Here is a 25223-nt window from a genome sequence, read left to right on the forward strand (position 1 = left end):
TTGACTTAACATTTCCTTTGACTCGTTTGCTCTGAAGAAACTTGAGAAATAGTAAAAATTTCAGATCGACATTTGGTACGTGCAATTTGTCGCAAACTTTTTGATTTCGGAAGAGGAATGATGTATTTAGGATGAACAGACGTGCTTGTTGTTGCGGCTTCTGTAGGTCTAAAACGTTTCCTTTCTCCATGGTGTAACGAAATTATAAGACTTCAGTTAAAAAAAAAAAAAAAAAAACACATGTTCTGAAAAATGTTCTTAACTAACGATGTAAAAATAAAAAGGATTTTAAACTTTAATTTACCCTAAGCTTTGCTTCCAATTGTTCGTAATTTTATTCAAAATGTTAATTACTACTAATAAACACTACATTATGTAACTACAGGTGATTCTAAACTATTTTGCTTTTGCTTCCAACATTTTCTTTATTACACGTCCATGTGGTTTTAAAAATTATGTTATGAACGTACACGAAATTTAAAATATTAAAGAAAATCTTCGTTCAGTTTCACCCACAAATTATGATTTTTATGAGTAAAATTAATGACGATTTTTAAAATTCTTAGTTCGTGGTTTCATTACATTATCCCACCAACTGGAAAAAAATCCTGAGCAACACCTTTAGTCTCTCTCTCTCTTTTTTTTTAAAAAAAATTCATTTCAATCGTAATCGAAGCCATATTTCGCTCAGCATCTTCCTCCAGAACACTTCCAGAATCTTCATTTTGATTATTTCCTCACTTCTTAGGACATCATCATCATACTATGAAAGGCAATAGCAAACTACCATGAACCAAAGGCCTACCTTCGGGCAGAACACCACATCATCATTGTAATTTAAGAAATTTTGTGAATTTAAAATACTTCTTATAGATGATGTACAGTTGGTGCTTGAATCGAAGTCATACAATTGCAAATAATTCTACAATCCATTCAAACATCAGATTACACTCCGAGAGTAACTGATGAGAAGAACCACATAGTCTGTAATATGAATGCCGCCACCCACACACACACTCAAAGAAATTCTCCCAAAGAGTACGCGCGCGTTCTTTGGTAACTCACTAACACGCGCATCCTTTTGTAGCTCACTAACGCGCACTCTTTGGGAAACAGCAGTCGACTCGAGTAAAATTCATCCATGTGGCTGCACATGCAAGATCCCCGAAACAAAGCCATGTTAAGCAATTCTATCTGCATTCATGTTTTCTGCCATACAACAAGGGTACTGTAGTTAGTTGCTATATCAGAATAATTTCTTAACTAAGAGTACTAAAATATTACATCAAGAATTCAGAAAAGATATTTTTAGTTGTATTTTCTGTTTGCAGTGAAACGTTAACTTCGCTTTTCTTCGTATCAACTTTCACACAAACACATCAAACAGCGTAGCAATAATAATTCTGTGTGTTACCAGTTCAGCGTAATTGGCACTTCGCGCTCTTAGGGCGTGCGTACTCTTTGGTAACCCTCCTCTATAACCGGAATCTCACAATAAACTTCCCCTTGTATTTAAGGGCAATGCTCAAACAAACCATTTACAAATTTTACTTTAAGTAAAACATTGTCAAGATATTGACTTCGGGTTAGGTAAACTTAAACCAATTTCCTTCAGAAATAGTAAATTAAAAACACTTATGATACGAGGAATGATATTTCTAGATTTTGTCTTTTTTTAAAGAATTAACTAAATTCCTAAAGTGCCACGCACGGTTCTGTTCACTTGTACTGAAAGCATACGTGCGGAAATTGAAATATATTTATATAGTTACCAAGATTACGAAACTGTATTTAAAAGTGGAAGAAAATATAATCTCGTATTATTTTACATTGCTGGAGGTAGTAGTACTAGAAAGGTTTAAAAATGTATCGATTTTATTCTACGTAACAGCAGACTTCAATCTCGCTCTCTGAAACACAAGCTGTAATGGAGACTGACGCTAGGTTTTCCGTTTCATAATGTCTTTTAAATTATACCTATATCGAGATCTCTATGAAGTGCATTCAAGGTACATGCAGCACAAATTAAATTCTTTTTTACTACAATTCACAAGCAAAGTGTGTGAGTCTTAGCATATAAATGATTGAAATCACGCAATTAAACAAATCGCGCCCCTGGAATAATACTGTCGTAACTCGAAATGGCCCAGGTTACAGCTTAATCAAAAAAAAAAAAATGTTTTTGATAAGAATACTGAATAGTTTCCTCGGTTTTCAAAGAATTACGCTTAAACTTATAGCCTAATTCTAAGAAGGACGGAAACTATCACAAACAAACCGTCTGTTTGGTTGGTTTGTAACGAGGTATATTTCGAGTTACGATAGTATTATTCTGGGGTTTCGATTTGTTACCCTCCCTGTTGCTTTAGATAGATCAGTTCCCATTCTAAACTATTCCGCCGTTTGTTGGATATTAATAAACACTATTTTGTTTCAAACATTCTTTCCGGGAAGCGTTGGCTTATTTGATCCACTATATGTATAACTGGCCTCAGTAAAATTGATGTGTTAGTTTCAGAAATAGGGTTGGTGAAGTTTTCCTCCGAAAACATATTTTATTTCGGGTAAAACAAAACAAAAACAAAAAAACAATAAAACCCACTTCAAAACCTATAGATCAGACTACAACAAAGATCTTACTTTGATTCGAGCATTTTCTCATAAAGCCGGTACCTATACCGTGTATAGTTTGCAGTACATGTACAACTCGCCATCTATTCAAGTAAAGAAATGTAGAGCGTAGACCCTCTATGCTTATCTCAACACGTCCATTCAAAACAGATCTATATAAAAGGGCCATCTTGTGGTGAAAATTAAAGCTCTATAGAAATACGTTACGTTAAGCCGAGTTCATTTTTTTTTTTAATCGTCTGGCGACGTTTTTGTCCGATTTGTCACAACCAATAGCTCACAATCCCCGAAGTACGTTTACACAAGTAGAAAGCTCTTACAGGAGAAAAAACTCAATATAATTAGCTTTTAATTGAAATTATCTCGTTTTCTTGTACATTTTTGCCCCTTTAGAGGAGGGTTTCATCCCCTCCCTTTTGTTCGATTTTATTGCCCAACGAACCTGACCTGTACTTTGAACCAATAAACAATCTGTGAAAGTTCCATTTGAAACGGTTAATGCGTTCGAAAGTTATCGTGAGACATACAGACAGACAACACACATGTCGAGTAAGTCGGATCTGGACCTCCTCTTTGCTTCGGTCAAAAAGCAGCAAGCAAACCCTTGCATTGTGAAATCTTAATTCTAAGTGTCAATGGTTGATATTTAGAGTGATAATGAATTTTGTTAGTTACTTACATTGTATTTACGAGTCACCATTACGCAGTGTTGGGTTAGGTACTCATTTTCTGTACCTAGGTACAGGTACTGCCCAATAGTTTTTTTCCTTCATTCATAAAATAATACGTGATGAATTACAGGTTGTGTACATCACAATAAAATAGAAGGTTTATTTAAGCGAACTTAAATTCTTTAATATTCTTTAACAACGCTAGAGCTGCTTGTTTTTAACCAGTAACCGTTTTCTCCAAATAACATTTAACTAGTTATACGCATTGTAACACCAAACTACTGTATAATAAAATTCGAGAATAAGTCATTATTTTAAATATTCTTTTCTATATAAATGAACTGACTCTTCAATGTGACCGAGGAGTTCATTTTTCCTCGACCTCACTCAACCTCACGCTCATGGTAGGAATGGAATTCGACCTCACGTTCATTCAAACTCACCTGAACTCAAGATCACTCGACCTCACGCTCACAATAAGAAATGGAATTCGAACTCACTCGAACCTCACTCTCAAGCTGTGAAGTTGAAGTTGATATTTCATATGTGTAAAAGTTCTTGCAGTCTTTAATATCTTCTATACCTTCTAAGTAAGGAGGTATCGGTACTTGAAGGTCCTTCTCCATAATTCAAGTTTACGTGGTTGCGATGGTATTAACAGTACACTTGGCAACATCGGAAATTTCAGTGTCGACGAAGATCGATTCTTTTCGATTTCGATACATACACCAGGCGGTGTGCAAATAAGGCTTCCCGACTGAGGAAGTGGAAGGGATAAAGAAACCGGTCAAGCACAGGCCGGTAGACACAACGTTGCCAGATCGCCCGCAGTGTTGCCAGTCTCATTGTGTTTCTCACACACCTTGTATCTTACTGTTTCTGCTCTCTGGAAATCAGTATTGAAACCGAAAGTAATATTAAATTTTCGGTTCTGGTAAAGTGCTCTGAGTAATCATGGTACCTTGCCTTAAGACGTTGAATCGTTTGTAAGAAAACACTTAATTTTTGTCATAATATCCAGTGAGTGCCTTTAGTTAGACCTATGTCGATTTTGGGGTTTGGTTTCTAGACATGTCATTCTTCAAATTTATAAATAAATTGATCTCTGTTTGTCAATCGTACTAAAGTTTATAAATTGTATATTATGGAAGAGTAAAGATTCTATGTTTCAAAAATGTAGCTCCAATTTAGGGTCATAAATAAGGTAGTCTAATTACTTGAGAAAAGGTACATTTATTCTAACGATAGGAAACTGAAACATGCGTTATTTTTCCACATAATCTTCCTGCACTTTAAAGCACTTTTCCCAAGTTTTTTTTTTTTACTCCGTCGGTTGCACCTGTACCCAAGTTTGCACCGCATCAATGACTTCTGCATCGGTTGCAAATCTTCTTTCCCCTGAGCGCTTCCTTCAATAGTTCAAACATATGAAAATCACTTGGAGTCAGGCAAATCACTTGGCGATTTCGTCCACTGTGATTCGTCTCTTTTCCATCACCATACCCTGAATGACTTTCAAATTGTCCCCAGTCGTTGATGTCGATGCCCTGTCTGATTTTTCCTCGTCACATAAAGAAATTCTTGGTTGTTTGAAACTCTCTATCCATTCGTAGATCTTGCATCGCGATAAACATCTGTCATGATACTGCGCTCGCACTCAACGAATAATTTCCGCAGGTTTAATATCTCCGCAAACCAAAAGCGAATCACTGCTCTCATTTCCTCCTTGGTGCAGATCGACAATGGAGCTGCATGTTTAACGGTTTGAACGGTCTGCTACACTCCAACGACTAACGCGGGAATAAGAGTGACACGTTGCATAGAAGTGTTGCATACGACACTAATTCAACGCTGATTGCTAGCAGTGTTACCAAAACCCTAGTGCGGGAAATTTCAAGTCTCTTTACTTTTTGATTTCCCCTCGTATATATATATATATATATATATATATATATATATATATATATATATATATATATATATATATATATAATGTGTGTGTGTGTATTAGTAATATGAAAGAGCGAGAAATGAATGTGTAAGACTCGTAAAACAAGGATAAACATGACAATATCTAACCTTTGCCTAATAAATAGATTAAAACTTGGAAGGAAAATGGAGCAGGGTTGTCACGTGACACCTAACACTGTATATGTAATTCATGAAAGTCACTGTCAAGGATGAAGGAAGCGTTGAGCGAGTGGCTGCCAATAGCACACAGATTTGTAGGTGGCGGAAGAATGTTGGAACTGTTCCCAAATCAACAACTTTCAATCATCAGTCGTTTTGACGTATTAATTCCGTTAACTGTCTTCTTCTACGCTTACCACTAATAACAATAGTACAAATCTTCGGTTCCAAAAAGAGTGAAGCACCGACTGAATTTTAGGCACAATTCCAAATATTTCGCGCTTGGACTATTATGAAATCAGTTATATTCACGTTCTGTGCAACGTGAACTCCTTCACAAGTTTTCCTTTGTTTCTTCACGACTTACATGTTTCTTATAATTCCTGCAATATTATTAGCATTTAACGCGAAGAATATTATCCTAAATTTAGATACATATACGAATTGATAGATCTTATTACTCTCAATGAAGTGATACGCAGGAGTGTAAAAGCTATGTCTACTTTTCCAAAAAATGCAGAAAACCCAATTAATTCATCATCACCATACATATTCTGCCATTTTTGACATGTCACTGGCCGGACCTCAGAGGCTTCCATGCTCTACGGTTTTTCACTAACCTCTTCGTCTTCATGAAGACTTTTCTGTTTTGATATCGTCCATCGATTGTATCCTCCTTAACCCCCTCTCTCTCTTTCCTATCACCATACCCTCTTACACATCCCTTATGATACAGTTCCTTCTAAGCCAAAGTCCCAACCAGTTTCTCATCCTCTTCTTAATAATATCTAAACGTGTTCTTTTCTCACTACCATTTCTAACACCTTCTCATTCCTTTTCCGCTCGAACCACCTAATTTTCTCCATCTTTTGCACATCCACATTTCGAAAGATTCTAGTTGTTTTTCATCATTTTCTCGTAATATTCATGTTTCTGACTCATACAGTACAATACAGCAGACGAAGCATTTTATGAATCTTTTTCTCAATGTTTTGTCTCTTCCTCTTAAAGGCTCCTTTCGCAATTCCTATTCTAGCTTTTATTTCATTTTCACACTTCATATCATCACTCATAATAAATATTGCAAGTCACTTTTTTCTATTTTGTCCTCTCTTACTTGTATATTTGACACCGACTGCTTTGTTCCAATTACCACGGCTTTTGTCTTTCTCACATTTATTTTCATCACATATTCGTCACAGCTCTTTCTCGAGCTTTCTAACATCTTATTGATTTTCTTTTCAGATTCCACAACATGCGCGATATTATCTTCAAATCGGATACACTTAATCATTCTACCTCCTACTGAAATGGCGTCTTCACTTTATAGGCTCTTTTTCACTGTTTTAGATAGATATTAAATACCGGTATTGTTTGCCAGAGATACCACTTTCGAACTTCCTTTCCAATTTCACTCTTTTCTGCCATTTCCTCTCCTGTTTTAACACTTATTATTGGTTCATATATAAGTTCCTTATGAGTAGGGCAACCAATTTTATGTTTTATACAGTTGACATCAATGCAACATACTTCAGAATTCAAACAAATTGCACTCAAAATGTCAACATGAATAGAGAATACAAATATTTGAAAACAAAAGTCTTATTTTCTTGTGTCCAACCTTCTTCGCCCCGTTATCGTCGATGGTGTCAGTGTTCCTGTTAGCTCCCTTATTAAAAGCAAGCCTCAAGCGAGCTTCAAGATTTTCTTCCGTAACGAAGAGCTGAGTGGATTTAAAATCCAGTTTAGAGTGGAGAAGCTGCCTTCAAACACTAGAAGAAAGCATGGTTAATGCTTTGATGGCCAAAGTACTCATCAATTTGGCATTTTATCCAGGTGTTTTCTCCAAAACAAAAAGGGAGAAACGGAAGTAATTTCGTCTTGAAGAATTGCATGATACATGCATAATTCTTCCAAAGGTATATCCACCTGAGAGAGGTGCTTCAATTCTTTCGGTATACCTTCTGCAAACATATTTGGATTTGCGCGAGTAGGATCCAGACACTGAACATGTTTCCGAAATTTGGTAGCAACGTGATGTCCACTCGTATAACATTCAAGCTTTTTGCACTGCACTCCAGAAGTTTCAAGAATTCTTGAACTCATGAAAGAATAAGCCACACTTGACTTGTATCCACACTATAAGCTTCTGAAACTTTTATCTGCTTACAGACAGCACATCTTCCTCTTCTATCCACTTCCGCAATGTGCTGAAATTTTCCTGCCTGGAGCCAAGTTCCCAACGGGTAATTACTGGCACTGGAGGCAAATTGGTGATCTTTTCTGCTTCCCAAAAGAGGTTCAACAGCCTTTACCGACTGGCTGGTGTTTCAGATTATTTCTAATCTCTTCCGCACATAAGTGAATGACATGTGCCCAGCAAGTGTAATGCATTAGTCTAGTAGCAACTGCAGCTAAGCGCATAGCATTGTTTTTCATGTACGGGGCATTATCAGATATTACAACTACAAACTGCCTTCGATTAACACAAATATCACTTAATATCTCAAGTACAGTGTCTACTATCACATCTGCGTTGCACCGTTTTCGAAACCTGATGAAACCATTCAGCAAATTCACCAAGTGGACAGACAAGTACATTTACAACTTTACTGTTTTTAATATCAGTAGTTTCGTCAACGACCACAGAAACATACGTACTTTCCTTCACACTTCGATTTTGCTTCTTTCAGATCATCATCTGCACAATTATATTCATATTTTCTTAATGTACTATGTTACAATATTAATAGATGATTGAATCCAATTTTTGAGGTCTTTATTTCTAAAAACATAAGGAGGGATATCAGCTGCTAGAAATGCTGTAACCATATTTTATGCTCTCTTTGGTTGGTGCCCATGCACTGCAACAATTGAAGAAGAATGATGACCAAACTATTGCCGCTGCTTAAGGACTCACCCTCATTTTGTGCAGTTTTCTTTAAGCAGTGTTTCGAAGAAGAAACTCGTAGATGCACAGCAGACATCTCAATGAATTCAGAACAAAGAGTACAAAATAGATTACCGCCTTTAGTCAGTTGAGAATTCTCTTACTCTCTGAGAAGCATATACTTTTGATTTTGACATCTTGGAATAAGCACAACCAATCTTGCCTGCCTTTTAACACAAGGTGAGGAAACAAAAAAATCCTTCTGAGCGGAAGGTACGAAGAGAGGAGGAATTCGAACTTTCCATTGTTACGCGTAAAGGCAATTGACAGTTGATTTCCATTGTTTACAACATTGATAACAGCCTTTGTTGATAACCTTTTCTTTAGCACAAAATATACTAACATATTTTTCTTTGTTGTACACATACACAGGGTTCTTGAATAAAAAGCATTAAGCATTATGCTTTATGCCTTATTTCTGTAAATTATGCTTTATTATACTTATAAGATTCGCAAATTTGGATATGTAAAGTGATCAAAATCACAGATATGGTACCAACCATAGGTGGAAAATCTCATTATGCTTTTACTACTTTTCTATGCTTTATGGTTACCCTTCTTATAAGACTTTGATTTTTCCATTCCAAAATAATAATAATAATAATAATAATAATAATAATAATAATAATAATAATAATAATAATAAGGGAAAGAGAGTGTATAATGTAGTACAAATGTAAAATAATGTCTCTGTGATTCATTGATAAATAGACGAAACAACAAAGAAATGTGTTTTCTCATTCTGTGTTCTAAGATCCTTGCTTCAAATCCAATATTTGCTAATTTCGCTGTTAGCATTATAAAGGCAAAGGGGTAAGAGCTGAGAATTAGTAACATAAATTGATGTAAAATAAACTAATGAAAGAAATGGAAATGCATAGAAATATTTATCTGTACAATATGCAAATCTAGTTTTCTAGTGATTTGTGTCCAACAACTTGACATATAAATTAACTAGCCTATTTTAGTAAATAGGAAAGTAGAGTAAGATTTTTTTGTTGTTGTTATTTACATTATTCATGTAATCTCTTCTGAGGCGGTACCATTTATTGTAAAATGGTTACTAGAGATGAAATAGTAACGTTATTAACTTTTAATTTGAGTTTTGTAAATTTTAAAAAGTAGGAAATTAGTGTTATTAAATGATTTTATGTTAATAGATTTATGATTCAATAAGTTATTCCTTTATTAAAAATACTATTTGAATGTAGCTTGTATTTGTATAGTTAGAAATAAAATAAATGAATTTTGGACAATTGGTAGGGTAAATTATAAAGAAAGGATTGTAGTAGAAGTTATTTTTGTATTGAGTTAAAGATGTATTTGGTTTATGCGTTTTATGTTGTTAAATTGGTATTTTATTTTAAGAAGCGAGCGAAGTTTTATTGTATGTTAGGGTAATTAGTTTGTTAATGAGCACGCGTAATTTTTAAAGAAATTTTATTGTTGAATTTTTGAATTTTTTTCATCTCCAGGGTTTTGTTAGTTTTTTATATTATTATTTCTGGGGTTTGGTTTAGCCTTTTTTAGCACGCGTAATTTTTATCCTTTTTTGTTTTTAAAAATTAAATGGTGTGTTTAAACTAGCACCTTCTGCATTTGTGACGAAAATAGATGTTATATATGGTGGTTAGCAGGTTGAAATTTTAAGCAAAACGTGTTCGGAAGTTAATTTCATTTGCGGGCAAGAATTTTGGTAGTATTTGTTTTTTGAGTTTAAGCAAAAAGCGTGTAAATGACATTTAACTAAAAACACGGAAGGTACATGACTTCAAGGTGGGTTATGCAACACGTGGATCGTCTCTCTCTCTCTTTGTCTCATCAATTTCTTTCAACTTCGTAATTGCTCATATTGATGACGTGGTTCATTTCTGTTCATGTGATGGCTTGAAAGCCCTTACATAAATTATTAATGGAAATATCAAGAATATTTGTAAGGAAATTAGCTTTGTATTCAGTATGTAGAAAGAGCACTTTCTGAGAAAAGGATATTGTGAAATAATTATTTTAGTAATGGAATTGTTCGTTTTCTATAGAAGGCAACAGACGTTCCAAAGTTCATTGGTGCCCGGTAAATCACATTCTTCCTTTAACTGGTAAATTTTTAGAGTCAATTCGTAAATTTGATTATAGTTTTCTTTCAAATAACGAAAAAATCTTTGTAACTTCTAGATCACAGAGCTAGAAACGAAAATACATTAATTAAAGCAATGTATGAGCAACATTTCAGTATTTGCTAGCTACTCAATACTTAAGTATGTATATTGTAATGTCTTTTTGGTAGAGACAACAATAGTTCGAGATTTAACCATTTACCAAATTTATTTATAAATTTTACAAAACTTCTTTGTAAGTACAAAGAGGACAAATCAGAGTTTTTCCTTATTACTAGTAAAGGTGAAGGAAGGAAATACTTTTGCACGGGAACCCTTTAATTCATGGCAGCCTCCAGGGTGTCTGTACTGACTTTAGGATAAGCTACTCTTGGTAACCTTCTTAACTCATTTCAGCCTCCCGAGGTTTAGGTTATAGTTGGGAATCCCCTTAGCTCATGGAAGCCTCCAGGGATTTAGGCAAGGTAATACTCCTTCGTACAGGGCGACCTCAGGAGCGAGTGTAGGTTATGCAATCAGTGATCAACTGATATTTCGGTTTTCTTCAGGTCCACTTTTATAGGTGATTTCTCGGTAACTCGTTCCTCCCCGGGTTCCGTCGTGCTGCTTCGGTCTTCCTGTTTATTTTATATATATCGTCTGTTTGTATTGATCATTTTAAACAATAGCACATGCTATATAGATGTAAAATGTGCTCATACTAAAAGGTGGGATATCCTTACAATACTTATGGTTACCGTGACAAGCTTAATATCTTGCATGATTTCATCTCTCCATCTACAAAGTTTCATTCCTAGGAATGCTTTGTCCAATTTGAAGCAAACTTGATGTAACTGCTATTTATGGTTTTCCGAAATTTTGTTGTGATGGTTCGAAGCAAATGACCTAAAATCCTATGTCTTTTTACTTTCAGGTCGAAAAGAGAGATAATTCCAAATGATGGATTTTTGCGGCAGTTATGCGACCTCAATGAAACTCTCTTAAACCAGAGGAGAGGAAGGTCATAAACAATATGTTCAACTGTCTCTACAACTAATTACAAACGTGGAAATCAGGTGAAGAAGACTTCAAAGTATCTTCAAAGACACAAAGACTTAGAAAAGAATGTAAATGAAAATGTTACACATGAAACTAACAAATACGTGTCTAGAAATACCAAGTTGTTTTCTACAAAAGTCCCTGGTATTTTGCGTGATTTTAGTACAAACATTTGAATCAACATTTGCCTAGCAAATTAAATACATATCATTTATTGTCTCGTTATATGGTTGTATTTTGATGTTATAAATATTAAAATGTGCAACAGATAATACTGTAAGTATGTTCATAATTAAATGTTCATTTGCATGGAGAAGAATTGTTGATTTTGTAATGGTAAATTTAATGAAAAATAATACCTTTAATATTAATATTGTATATAATAAAGTGAAACCATTATCATTTGTCATATTCATTTATATATATAAAAAAAATCCCTTTTCGTGGTTTTAAAAAGTGCAATTTATGACGGAAAATACTGCCTGCAATAATCCCTAAGTCAGGCCCGAAACCAGCCACAGAGATTTGGGTGTGTGTGAAAATGTTAGGGGGGGGGGCAAGTCATTAAAAGTTCTCTTACAAATATCTAAATTGTACCTTTTGTATTAATAATAGCATTTTGTATTGAGGTCTGGAAGGGCCACGAAAAGTTTAGGGGACCAGGCCCCACTAGCCCCCTCTGGTTGCGGGCCAGCCTCAAGTTGACTGAATTACTCTTCCTTATAGGCAACACAACACCCACATCACCCAAAGGCTATGAGAATGCAAGAGCTTTAAACTAATGATAGATCACTAGCAGGCAAGGAAGTGGGTATCTAACTTGAAGTGAACTCCAGAAATGATAGGATTAGTTTATAATGTATAGTATTTATATGTGAATTAACCCTTTGGGGACTTACGGTACAAATCTGTACCATGGAGTAGTGAATATTACACTATTGAACAGAGATTTTTTTTATTGGTCAAGTCAAACATGCACCAAAGAACACTCCACATGCAATTTTGAACCGAATGGTCAACTTTCGGCGCCAAGTGTGGGTGGAGAGGAATGACTTTTTTTTTCTTAAAGCATATTTTTAAAAAATCACCCTTAGCTTTCAAGATATCAGATTGAAAATTTACATAGTATTGTGCCCACTTGTGTGTATTTCTATTTTTTTCTTTTTACATCTCTACGTAAACCCGGTCCCGAGACCGAAAAGCGCAAATGTTCCGATAAGTTTTTTTTTTTTTTTTTTTGAATATCTGGTTTCTCCCAAATGTCTGGGTTCAGGTATGTGATACGGATATGTGAGTGGTACCGTTGGAAAGGACGCGTAGTACTAAAGAAAATGACGTTTGAACCATGATGCCAGGCCAAATAATAATGTTGTAGGAAAGTTTTAGAATATATATATATATATATATATATATATATATATATATATATATATATATATATATATATATATATATATATATAGGGTGGCCCAAAAGTAGGTATACGGTTCTGTGTTGTTCAAGTACGTCACTTTATTTAAATAATGAATTATTTACTCTGGTCTGTTCCGTGTTTAACGTATAAGTAAAAATATACTAGAAACAAATAATAAGGAAACTAAGTCAAATAGCTATATGGATAAAAATAAGTAAATGATGTAAAATGACATGAGTCGATGAATATGAGATTGTATACCTACTTTTGGGCTACCTTGTACATATATATTTTCAGTTTTTGGGCCACCTGTCACCTTCAGATTTTCAATTTTTTTGCCCTCCGTTTTCAAGATATTAGATTGAAAATTTGCACACTTATTGTGTACATAACAACGTATTTTCAAGAGATTTTCAGATCCCAACGTAAACCCAGGTACAGGCCGGATGGGCGCAAATATATTGAACATTAAAAAAAAAAAAAAATTAACGGTTTTCCTCGATTTTCCCGTTTTTGTTGTATAATAAAGACAAGCAAGTGGTACCGTTGGAAAAGATGCTCTATTCGAGAAAAAAAAAAGAGGTATGAATCATGATCTTACGATAAATAGTAAGGAAACAGTAGCTGTTTGAGTGAATGTCTAAAATTTATCTCAAAAAGTGGAAATCCCACAATGGTCATTTCCTTATTTAATTACTCTACTTAACTACATAACGGTTTCCTCATTTAACAGTTTTTTTGTAAGTATAAATCAATCTATAGTATGAAAATTAAAGAGTTTTTTTTTTTCTTAATAGCATAGATCTTTACACAGCAGGGATCACTGGATTATAGAAATATAGAATGGACGTCTCGGATTTGTTGAAAAGCTTGAAGCCTACTCTCCTTAAAGAAGAGTAACAAGCATACAAAGATAGAAAGAGCTATATTTAATGTTTGCGGAAGTCGAATCGGCATTTTTCAATGTGGACCTATTTTGTAAATGGCCAACGAGTACATTACTCTGTTCTAATTATATTTCAGATAAAGTTATCCTTTCTAATACATGAAAGAATAAATATATTCTAGGCATAATAATTATATTATTATTATTTATATGTACTTTCTTTTGGGTAGTAATAAACGAGCCATTTGACTAGAAATATTGCTACTGTTTCTCCGCGTTCCTTTCTATATCCTGGGCTTTGCAGAAAGTTCCTTTCTAATTTGTGTGTATCTAGTACCTACCTCCTCTGTATCTTCTTCAAGGCTTTCCTTCGATTTCGATTGTTTCAAATACCGTCATACTTATAACATTTTTCGCACTGGTTTGTTTACTTATCAACATAAAGTAATGAAAAACAGAGCTACGTAGTCGAATTAGTTCTACTTAATAGTGATACTAAATATGGGGCAGCGGTAGATTCACCTTTGGGGCGGGGGTCCCTGATTCGATTCCAGCTCGCGCCGAATGAAATTTCTGGTGAACAAATACCGTGCGTGGTTTTTTTTAGATTCTCCCCTTAGTTTATTAATTCCATCATTCCATTCATTGTTCATCATCATCACCGTCTCCTTTAGCCTAGCCAGCGTAATCGTCGGACGTAAAACTGAAAGATTTAATTTCTTTATATATACTGTGTATGTATGTAGTGTGCAAAGTACCCTCGGGTCAGTGTTACTTTCAAACATTCGTTTTAAATGTTTCGAACGGATCAAAATATTTATCCACCAATACGATATGAAACCTCATTTGAGAAGAACTTACGAAAGCAGAGCCTCGCCTCATCATCGTCGTAGCACTGTCCCTTCATCAGCAGGGGTAATTCTTTCCATTACTGACACTTCAGCTACTAAAAATTTACATACGAAACTAGTACATCGGCGCAAATCTGTCTTCAACATTGGGGGGACGTGTAAGACCGTTCCCATTATATATATATATAAGCGATATTCAAAATATTTATGAAGTTGAAAAACAATGCTGTGAAGGATCATGGGAGCAGAATTCTCTTCAGTGGCGTATTTAGGAGGCTATCGGGATCAACACCCCCCCCCCCCCCCGACGAAATAAATTTGTTAGTTTTTCGCATTCCACGTACAACAATTATCCTTCTTACCATCTCTAAGAATGTCATTGACTTTCCATTTTCTTATGCTCTTTTTCAGAAATAATACTGTATTTGTCATTTCATTCCATATAACAACTGCGTCCTTTTGTTCTTTCTTTCGTCCTTTCTACTTTTCGGTTTCTTTTTCTTAACATTACTTTCTTTCATTTTGCCTATCATACTTTATCGACCGTTGTCAGTTGTGATTCAAGTCTGCCGTCATCAGTAACACAAAAAGTAAAAGGAGTTGATAAGAGAAACTGGTATTCCACACCAACTTGCGTGGATATCAACATGACAGGACTTTGGTTATTATAAAAAAGAAAAAATTATATCGTTTAGTTATTTTTAAAAGAATGAAATATTTGAATTAAAGAAAATCAAAACGGGGGAATAATTAGCCCGGGAAATTAGGAAGGCCAAGAGGATGCTTCCTTTTTCTTGTATGAATAGAATAAAGGGTTAGATTCACTCCTAAATTTTGTATCATAACATATAGGATTTATCGGTCTGCAATTCTTGCCAATATAACTTCAATTTATGCATAAACTAAAATATATTTAATTCTCAAACTCAGATGGACAATTGTCTACTTCCTTCCTTGTGTTGGGCATAGCCCCTCGAAACAAAATCCTAAATACGCCTTATTCTAGAGAAGGGAGATGAAACTCATATTACGGTAGATGAATCTGATCAACTGTTGTAGAGAATATTATATATTAGGCGTTGTAGATGAAGAAGTACTACATATCTGTATTACAAATCACTGCCGTGAACACATTCTGAAATCTGAATACATGCATATTTATAATTGGTATGTTTCTAGTTAGGCATTCATAAAGATCCACGTTAAAATTGTTGTATAATAATATAATAATATAAATAATGACTTCCCCAAAACTATGAAGAAAGAATATCAATCATGTATGACGCAACAATACTCTTCGAGCAAAATGATGATAATCTCAATAACATTACAGGAATCGTTACAGAAACTGACGCATGTCATATACTCTTTAGTTAACACATGTAACCTTAAGATTATGGAGAAAAATATTCCAGCAATTGAATTCTTTTCTTTGCTTACGAAGTATCCTCTCTCAAAAGAAAAATTGGGACACGAGGAAATACATAGGAACAAACCACGGTTCGAATTAGCAGAGAAGAGAAAAGTCAAAATTACGGTGGCTACAAAATCCGAATGAAATAACTACACAAAATTTCGTAGACATCTGGCGGGAAACTTCCAAAACTTTTAGAACAAAGAAACGCGATTTTTTGAAAGCTAAAATTTAGGAACTTGAAGATAATAGTAAAAATAAAAACATTCGGGACATGTATAAAGGGATCAACAAATTTAAGGGAGGCTATCAACCTTGTGCTTATATTAAAGAAAGTTTTCACTGATACAGATAGCATTTTAAATAGATGGAAAGATTTCTTTGACGATTTGCTTAACACGCAGTCAAAAACTAATGTGCGTGGAGAAAGGGAGATACTCACCGCAGATCCGTATATTCCAGAACCCAACCGAATAGAAGTAGAAATCGCTATAAAGAAATTAAAGAAACACTAATCTCCGGGTATAAACGAAATTCCGGCTGAGTTAATTATATCTGGAGGCGAAAAATTGTGGAAGAAGATACACAAAATCATTCTCCTTATCTACAACAGGAAGAATTGCCACAAGAGTAGAAAGAATCAATCATTGTTCCAATCCACAAGAAAGACGACAAAACTGACTGTTATAATTATCGAGGCATCTCACTTCTGTCAACATCCTATAAAATCCTTTCAAACATTCTATTAGCAAGATTGATCCCATACGCAGATGAAGTCATTGGAGATTATCAGTGTGGATTTAGACGAAATCGATCAACTATCGTTCAAATATTTACCATTCCCCAAATATTCGAAAAGAAGTGGGAATACAATACCCCGGTACATCAACTATTTATTGATTTTAGGAAGGTGTACGACTCAGTTAGGAGAGAAACATTATACAACGTTCTTACAGAATTTCGAATACCGAAAAAGCTAATTAGATCAATTAAGGCATGTTTAAATGAATCCCAAAGTAAAGTCCGGGTAGGAAAATTTTTGTCCACGAGCTTTCACGTCGAGAATGGCCTGAAACAAGGAGATGCGTTGTCGCCATTATTATTCAACTTTGTCCTGGAATACGCTATAAGGAAAATCAATGATAGCAACCAGGGCCTAGATCTGAACGGTGTTCACTAGGTAATGAGTACGCTGATTATGTAAATTTAATAGATGATAGGGGAACAATAGAAAGAAATGGAGAGGTCTTATTGAACGTTTGCAGGGACATGAGTTTAGAAGTAAATGCAGAGAAAACTAAATACATGGAAGTGCGTCGGGGCCGTAATACGGCAAAGAGTGAATACTTTCAAATATTTAGGATCAATATTAACAGACGAAAATCCTATTCACGAAGAAATTAAATGTCGACTAAAAACAGGGAAGTCGTGTTATTATTCAGTTCAAAATCTCTTGTCGTCGTGAATTCTGTCGAGGAATTTGAAGCTTAAAATATATAAAACGATAATCATATCTGTTGTTCTGTATGGTTTCAAAACATGGTCGCTTACTCTGAGGGAAGAACATAGACTGAAAGTATTTGAGAACAAGATGCTCAGACGAATATTCGAACCCAAGAGGAACGGGAGTGGGGAATAGCGGAAACTTCATAACTAGGAACTACGTGAATTATACGGCTTATCAAACATTGCTAGGATCAACAAGTCTAGGAGGTTTAGGTGGGCAAGACATATAGCCAGGATGGAAGAAAGTAGGAACGCTTTCAAAGTGTTAGCGGTAAGATCAATCGGAAAACAACCATTAGGAAGACCTAGGCGCAGATGGGAAGACAATATTAAGATGGATGCTGCAAAAATAAGAATACAAAGTAGAAACTGGATCGAGTTGGCTAAGGATACAAGTCAGTGGAGAGCTTTTGTAAACGTGGCATTGAACTTCCGGGTTCCATAGGTTATAGAGTTAGTTAACTTACGAAGCATGAGTAGATGCCTAGGCTGATACTACAAATAGATTAAATGCGCATTTACTGAAAAGATGGGTTCTACTGACATTGGATAGTCTGTATACTCTTCGCGTGCTAGGGCCTAGGAGAGAGGAGGAGATAAGATTTCATATCAGGTTACGTCACGCACAGTCGAACGCCTTCATTTTCATTAAAAATGGAAAAGCCAAGAGAAATAAATTTCATCTCACTTTCCTTTGTGGCAGTCGGACACAAATCATCACACTTATCTGCAAAAAGCCGTTTTCAAATCGAATTATTGGGAGAGCCTCCAGTTGCAATGTTGGAGGGGACATATCTCCCCATTTCCCCGGAATTTGTGCCCGTACCTACAGCTGAGACAACTTTCCAGCATGAGGAGAGGGGCATATCCTCCTCTGGCATTTATTGCAATTTGTGCCCAAGTAGCGGAAGTGGAATTAATATATATTGATGAGACTACTAAACGCACTACAGCACGAAGTTCAGGTTGAAATACTACAGAATACAATTCTTTTTTTTAAAAAAAAATGGAAAAGCCAAGAGAAATCAATTTCATCTTACGTTTCTTTGTGGCAGTCAGACACAAATCATCACACTTATCCCAAAAAGCACTTTTTAAGTCAGATTATTGGGGGGGACAGTCCCCCTAGGTCCAAGATTGGGGGGACATGTCCTCCTCGTCCCCCCGGGATTTGCGCCAGTGAACTATGACATTAGTTACAAGTTATCTAAGCTTAAATAAGCCACAGAAATCAGAAGTGTTTGCACTGTACTCTATGAACAAACACGGAATTGTCTCTTGGGTGATTCATAGCCAAAACTTTAATAGGGCCAAGTTCACGTTACCCATCAAGGTTTGGGATGCTGTAGCTCTGTTCCTTGAATAGCCTAAACGCTAGAATGAGATGTGTTCAGTGGCTCATCAAGAGTATTACGTAAGGAACAAATCAACTAAATTTAAGGTAATAGTGAAGGTATGTGTATTTGAACACATAATGAAACATTTTATTTCGGACTTTGGGACATTTTATTTTAAAATTCTATGCAGTAAAAAGCATCATCGTTTATTTAATGTTGAATCACTTTTCGTTTGTTTTTTCTAAGTTCATTTACTTTCCCTACAAGGAAGATTCTTTGCTGTCTGTTTATTCCTTCTAAACATGTAATTTCTTAATCAATAAAAACGACAGATTGTTTCCCTGTCAGCATTCCTATCATCACCTCACCTTTGGTTAATCTATGAGGACTCACTTTTCATCGAAACGGAAGAAATAGTCAACGACCAAGGATCTTAACCCGGAAAGAACATCGAACAAAAACCACAGAGAGACTTTTGGAAGAGGTAGTCCGGTTTAGATTGGAGACGAGTCAACATGTAGGGACACGAGCTACATTTCCGAGTTCATGAGAAGTTTAGCTTCCTCTAACCTAGAGAGCACCTTGTCTTAACTAACGTCATAGCTATCAACTATGGTGGATAAATTGTCAAAGAGCAATTTCGATTTTGATTAAATTTACTGCCTTCGCAACGGTAGTTTCCCTGCCCGGGTTTCGCAGACCCTTAACTCACGACTACCTGGACGCCCAGAAGACCAGAGAGAAAGGATAGACGGATATCAATCCACTGAAAGAATCGTAGAGGAGGAAACACGGAGACCTCCAAGTAAGTGCAAGTAGATTAACCAATCCTAAAAGTTACTCCCTTCTCACCCTTTTCAACCCCTTTGACATCAGAATCTGTTTCTTTTGAATATGCTTGATTTTATTTGGATGCAACCCAGGTCAGATCCTGTACTTTATTTCTACCAGATTCAACGTTTACAAAATCCTGGGAGCAACTCGTCAGTTCTGACATGCCCAATCACACAATTAATTAGCATATTATCTGAGCTTTCAGACTGACAAGGGGCGACTGCACATTATAATCAATATTCATAAACTACTCTGGGTTTGAGTACTCAGAGTTTAACAGTTCATTGTAACGATCATCCCTTTGCTTCTCATCTGTCGTTTGGAATCGTGGGTCGTAAAGAGCAATTCAGGTAGTCCTGAACTCCTAAAGTTTACACATGCATCGCAATACAACACATTATCTGAGTAACGAAAATTTAATTACTCAGAAAGACAAGAGGGGGCGCGGTGGCTCAGTGGTAGAGCGTTCACCTCCGGTGCTTGGGGTCCCTGGTTCGATCCCAGCTCGCGCCGTGTGGACTTTGTGGTGGACAAACACCGTGCTCGTGGGTTTTCTCGGGGTTCTCCCGTTTCCTCCCACTTTCTTCATTCCACCATTTCACTCATCTCTCATTATCACCGTCTCCTTTAGCCTAACCGGCATAACCGTGGGACGTAAAACCTAAAGATTTCATTTCATTTTCAGAAAGACAAGAATATGAGAACCAATACTCAAAACTTTCCACATATCTAGTACACCACCACCATTAAAAAATGAAAAATGAAAAGGTAAATACATTTCACAACTTTCTTTGAAATACTATTTCTTGCACTTAATAAATGTATATTTTCTTGCACTTGCATTGCACTTATAATATTTCAGAATTCCACTTTCCACACTTTTTTATTGGGAAAAAAGGAAGAAGCAGCTGCAACATAGTTGTTTCCTTAGTGACGATTTAGGAATTAGTGCTGTCGAAATCGGTTTTTGAAAAACCGAAAACCGATTTTTGATAAAGTGAAATTTCATAAAACCGAAATGTCGGTTTTAAAAACATCTTTTCGGTTTCGGTTTTGAAAAGCGGTTTTCTCAAAACGAAAACCGCAAATGTCACAAAAATTCGACAGCACTAATATTAAGTAACAAGGAGAAAAAAGCAAATAATATTTCCCCAGTTCGGCTCACAGTTGCCAAATGGAGGGAAATTTCCCTCGGCGTAGGAAAAAAGTGCTCAAAATTTGCTGAGTGGAAAGAGTGTATTTTTTCTTAAAATGTCATAAAGTATAGGAAATTATTGGGAGGTAAAAAGATACAGAATAAAACATGATCGGTATTTCCTTCACATAAACTATTGCAGGTGTCTGGAACTTGCGATAAGAAACCCGTCAACACATGCAAAACCACAACATTCACATTTATCGGAGTGGCAACAAATCAACAATAAAATTGTGTATTGCGATCTATATTTTCTTTCTTTCTTTTCTTTTTTTAAGAAAAGAAAGGGAGGTAGTGCTTTTTTGTTAACAAAAGAAAGAGTGGTAGTACTATTTTTAAAAAGCAAGGGGAAAGAGTAATAATAATATAAAAGATCTCAGTTTAAGTGGATGAGATTTCAAATTGAATTTCATGAGTTCCATGTTTAGTGATCTTAAATAGGGATAAACCTTATTTTCTATTTAGATTAGTGGTGTCATTTTACCCGATTTTAGTGGGTACCACCCGATTTTCAGGTTCTATATTCGTCCCCCGCTTAAACATATCTTAATCACAAAAAAACACTTGCTTTTTGGGATTGGAGAAAAGTCTAAGACGACTTAGTTGATAAAGTGTTGGTATATTCAACGTAAACCGCTACATGTCTGACAATCTCAATCGCGATTGAGTTAAATTTGGACTCGCGCTCAGACTCACGCTGTGGGCTATCTGAGCAGTGCGCGTGTGCAGGGATATTTGCTAATAAGAGATCTGCTCTAATGCACAATGTTTTTTTGTGTAGTTCAGGTGTTTTTAATGGATTGGAGGTTCTATACGAATGAATATTCGTTTGTAGATGCGACAAACATGCTTGAATTATTCATGCCTTCATAAGCTACTAAAATACTGAACGACAATTTCAAGTGTAACTCTAAAGACTCTTATAGAAGCGAATTTACGTTTGGTATCCAGGGCAGAACTCGGTTTGAAGCAAAATGTACACTCTGGAAAACTCAGTTTCGTTTGAAAAGTAGGCTGCAGGGAAGCAAACTGGACCCCCCCCTGATTTTTATATATTTTGTAAATTAAACCACGAGGAAAACGAATCTGAAGGAATTTTGACATTCCGAATTTCGGAACTCGATATATTCGAACATAAAGTGACCACTGAAGTAACCGGACTCATCTGATTTTTATATATTTTGTAAACTAGATCACGAGGAACACGAATCTGAAGGAGTTTTGACATTCCGACTTCCGGAACTCGAGATATTAAAACTTAAAATTTAATATAGACGCCATGTATCTATATGAAAAAAAAAACACAATATTCTCTATACGAAACATAGTATGTCCTGTGAGATATATATATAAAGATAACTAAGAAAGTTTTGTCGCTTTTGTGGATGTCTGTGTTCAATTGGCCCTCACACCGTGAGTTGAATGCGAATGGAGATAAGGCGAAGGTCAGTTGTTGGTGTGGGTATATCCAACAGTCTACCTGGCTGTGGGAGTTCAGTTACAACGTGAACTTGCGTAAGGACAGAGTGAATATGGAACCTCCAAAGATCGTCATAAGGGCGTGTATGCTGTACGAGTTCAAACTTGGGTCAAACCCACTGCAGCGAGGCGGAAGATATCTCAGGCCTTTTGTGAGGGTGTCGTGATTACGCAGACAGTGCAAGGGTGGTTTAGCAAGTTTAAGGACGATGACGAAACACTCACGAAAGACGCACCACGTGCCGGAAGATCAACACATGTACAAAATAAAGATTTTCGGATAGCAACAGTGGACACATGGGTGGAACTGGGGCTAACATTCAATGTGAGTGGAGAAACCATTCGGCAGCACCTTCATCAACTTGGGAAGAACAAGTTGGGTCTATGGGTCCCACATGATTTGACTCCGGGCCAGAAGGCTACGCGAGCAGACATCTGTGTTTCTTTGCTGTCTTCTCTGAGAAAGGAGCCATTTCTGGACAGAATGTTAACATATGATGAGAAATGGGTCCTGTACGAAGCTCCAAGGCGTCGTCATCATTGGTTAAAATCCCATGAATAGGTTCCAAAACAGCTGAAACCAGTAATGCAGCAGAAAGTCTTCCTGTGTGTTTGGTAGACTGCTCGCGACATCGTGCATCAGGAACTGCTACCGGCTGGTCAGAGCAGAACATCAATGCAACTGCCTACTGTCAGCAGTTGAGCCGTGTTTAAGAAAAGTCAAAACCCTGCAGCCAGGACTTCTCAATCGCTAAGGGGTTCCCCCTTTACGAGACAACGCTAAGCCCCACATGGCTAGAATGACCCGGGACACCATCCTACGCCTTGGATGGGAAATGCCATTGCAACCGCTATACTCCCCGGACATTGCACCGTCAGATTATCACCTGTTCCATTCCTTGAACACTCACCTTAGAGGACTCCAGTTTAAATCCCTAGTAGAGGTGCAAAATGCACTTGATACCTTCTTCGCTTCATGGCAAACCAAGTTCTACCACGAAGGAACCCATGCCCATCCCGAACGTTAGCAGAAGGTCGTTGATACTGATGGGTACTACTTTTGATCTTCCAGGTACGTGATAGGTGACACATCGATGCTCTATGGTGATAGGTCAAAAAGCGACAGAACGTTCTTCGTTAATTTTATACATAATATATAAAAATACTGTATAAGTTCTAGTATCTAGAGTTCGAAAAGTCGGAATGTAAAAATTCCTTCAGATTATTGCTCATTTTGGTCTAGTTTACAAAATATATAAAAACCAGTTCGGGCCAGTTTGCTTCCGTGGTCATTTTATGTTCGAATATCTCGAGTTCCGAAATTCGGAATGTCAAAATTCCTTCAGATTCGTGTTCTTCGTAGTCTACTTTACAAAACATATGAAAATCAGGTGGGGTCCAGTTTGCTTCCCTGCAGCCGAAACGTACATTGGAAGTGTCATCAAAGAAATAATTTTAAAAAAGTGCGAAGGATCCCAGGTCAGTATTTGTAACTTACAAGTTCACATCAGTACCTACGGTTTAGAACCTCCTCATTTTTCTGATTTTAAAACATGGCAACCCTAATTCAGCTGTGACTTGTGCGTACAACCAATGAACTATCTCTTTCGCACAGTACTGCACATATTACCATAATACTCTTATAGCAAATAAAAAAAAAGTTAAAACGCACATATAAATCAATACTATTGTCTCCATTGATGGATGCTTTTACAATGGTAAAAGGTGTAATTAAAAACAGCAAACATTGTTTCTGCTTTGAAAAGGACAAACATGGTTTCACTTATAAATCTGCAAGCACGGTTTCGGGCGGCTTTCGCTTTCGAAAAGAGGTTTTGCGGTTTCGGTTTCGATTTCCGCCTTTGCGGTTTCGGTCTCGAAAATCGCCTTTGCGGTTTCGGTTTTGAAAACCGCTTTTGCGGTTTCGGTTTTGAAAGCCGCACTTGCGGTTTTCTGTTTTCAGAAAACCCGTTTTCTCAAAAACCGAAAACCGCAAATATCAAAAATTCGACAGCACTAGTAGGAATCCACGTTTGATATTGTCGTAGATGACAATAGATAAGATTCTTTGTAATAATTTTTATTTTTCACATAAGAGAACTCAAACTCCACGATTTAGGGAAATTGTAATAGTGTAGTATTCAACATCGTATGTAAATACTTGTCAGACAAAAGGAAAAGTCTTCATAACTCGTACAATGAAGTTTCAGCGTGCACCCGGTATCTATTAATTAGCAATCTATACACACGAGCAAAAGTGCATTCACACTTCCATTTTTACATATCCTACCAAGTTATACAACTAACAATACTGTTAAGATTAGCTGGTTGAGAACAACATAAGGCGTTCTACAAATGCGATAGTTTGTTCGAATCATGTCAGTGTCCGAAGCAGCAAAAAAAAGTATAAAAAAATATCCATGCCTCTGCGACGCATAAAAAATCGGCAGAATACGCCTCTTAGTATCTACAGACCGTTTGATATCATGAGAAAGTCACAAAAAGATCCCATTAAAACTTACACATACCAAGGAAAAATCAATGTTGGTCAAACATTCATTTTATTTTACATGTTAAAGTATTTTGTAAAATCTTTGAATGTTTTACATTATTCGTTTCAACCTTACCTTCACTTTTGTTCCTCATCAGTTTTACTATCTCTAGTAAAACTTAATCAAAAAAACATGAGGTCAAGGTGTTTTGACTTCCATTTTGTTTTGCGAGAATATTTTTATCACAAAAACCAAAGTAGTTTTTATTCTTTAAAATGTAT

At 36.1% G+C, this 25223-nt stretch overlaps 1 protein-coding gene across 1 annotated transcript in view; it reads left to right on the forward strand.

Moving 5' to 3' along the window:
• The window catches only part of LOC145668020 (dual specificity protein phosphatase 3-like), a 33266-nt gene extending 21330 nt beyond the window's left edge, over nt 1-11936 (forward strand). The window contains exon 5 of the mRNA XM_081735485.1: nt 11410-11936. Within this exon, the coding sequence (XP_081591611.1) occupies nt 11410-11503 (94 nt within the window). The 3' untranslated portion in view covers nt 11504-11936. The remainder of the gene's footprint in view (nt 1-11409) is intronic.
• The last annotated feature ends 13287 nt before the right edge of the window (nt 11937-25223 follow it).

Source organism: Thermobia domestica, chromosome 13 (genome assembly GCF_964235325.1).
Source record: "Thermobia domestica chromosome 13, izTheDome1.hap1.1, whole genome shotgun sequence".
NCBI lineage: Eukaryota > Metazoa > Arthropoda > Insecta > Zygentoma > Lepismatidae > Thermobia > Thermobia domestica.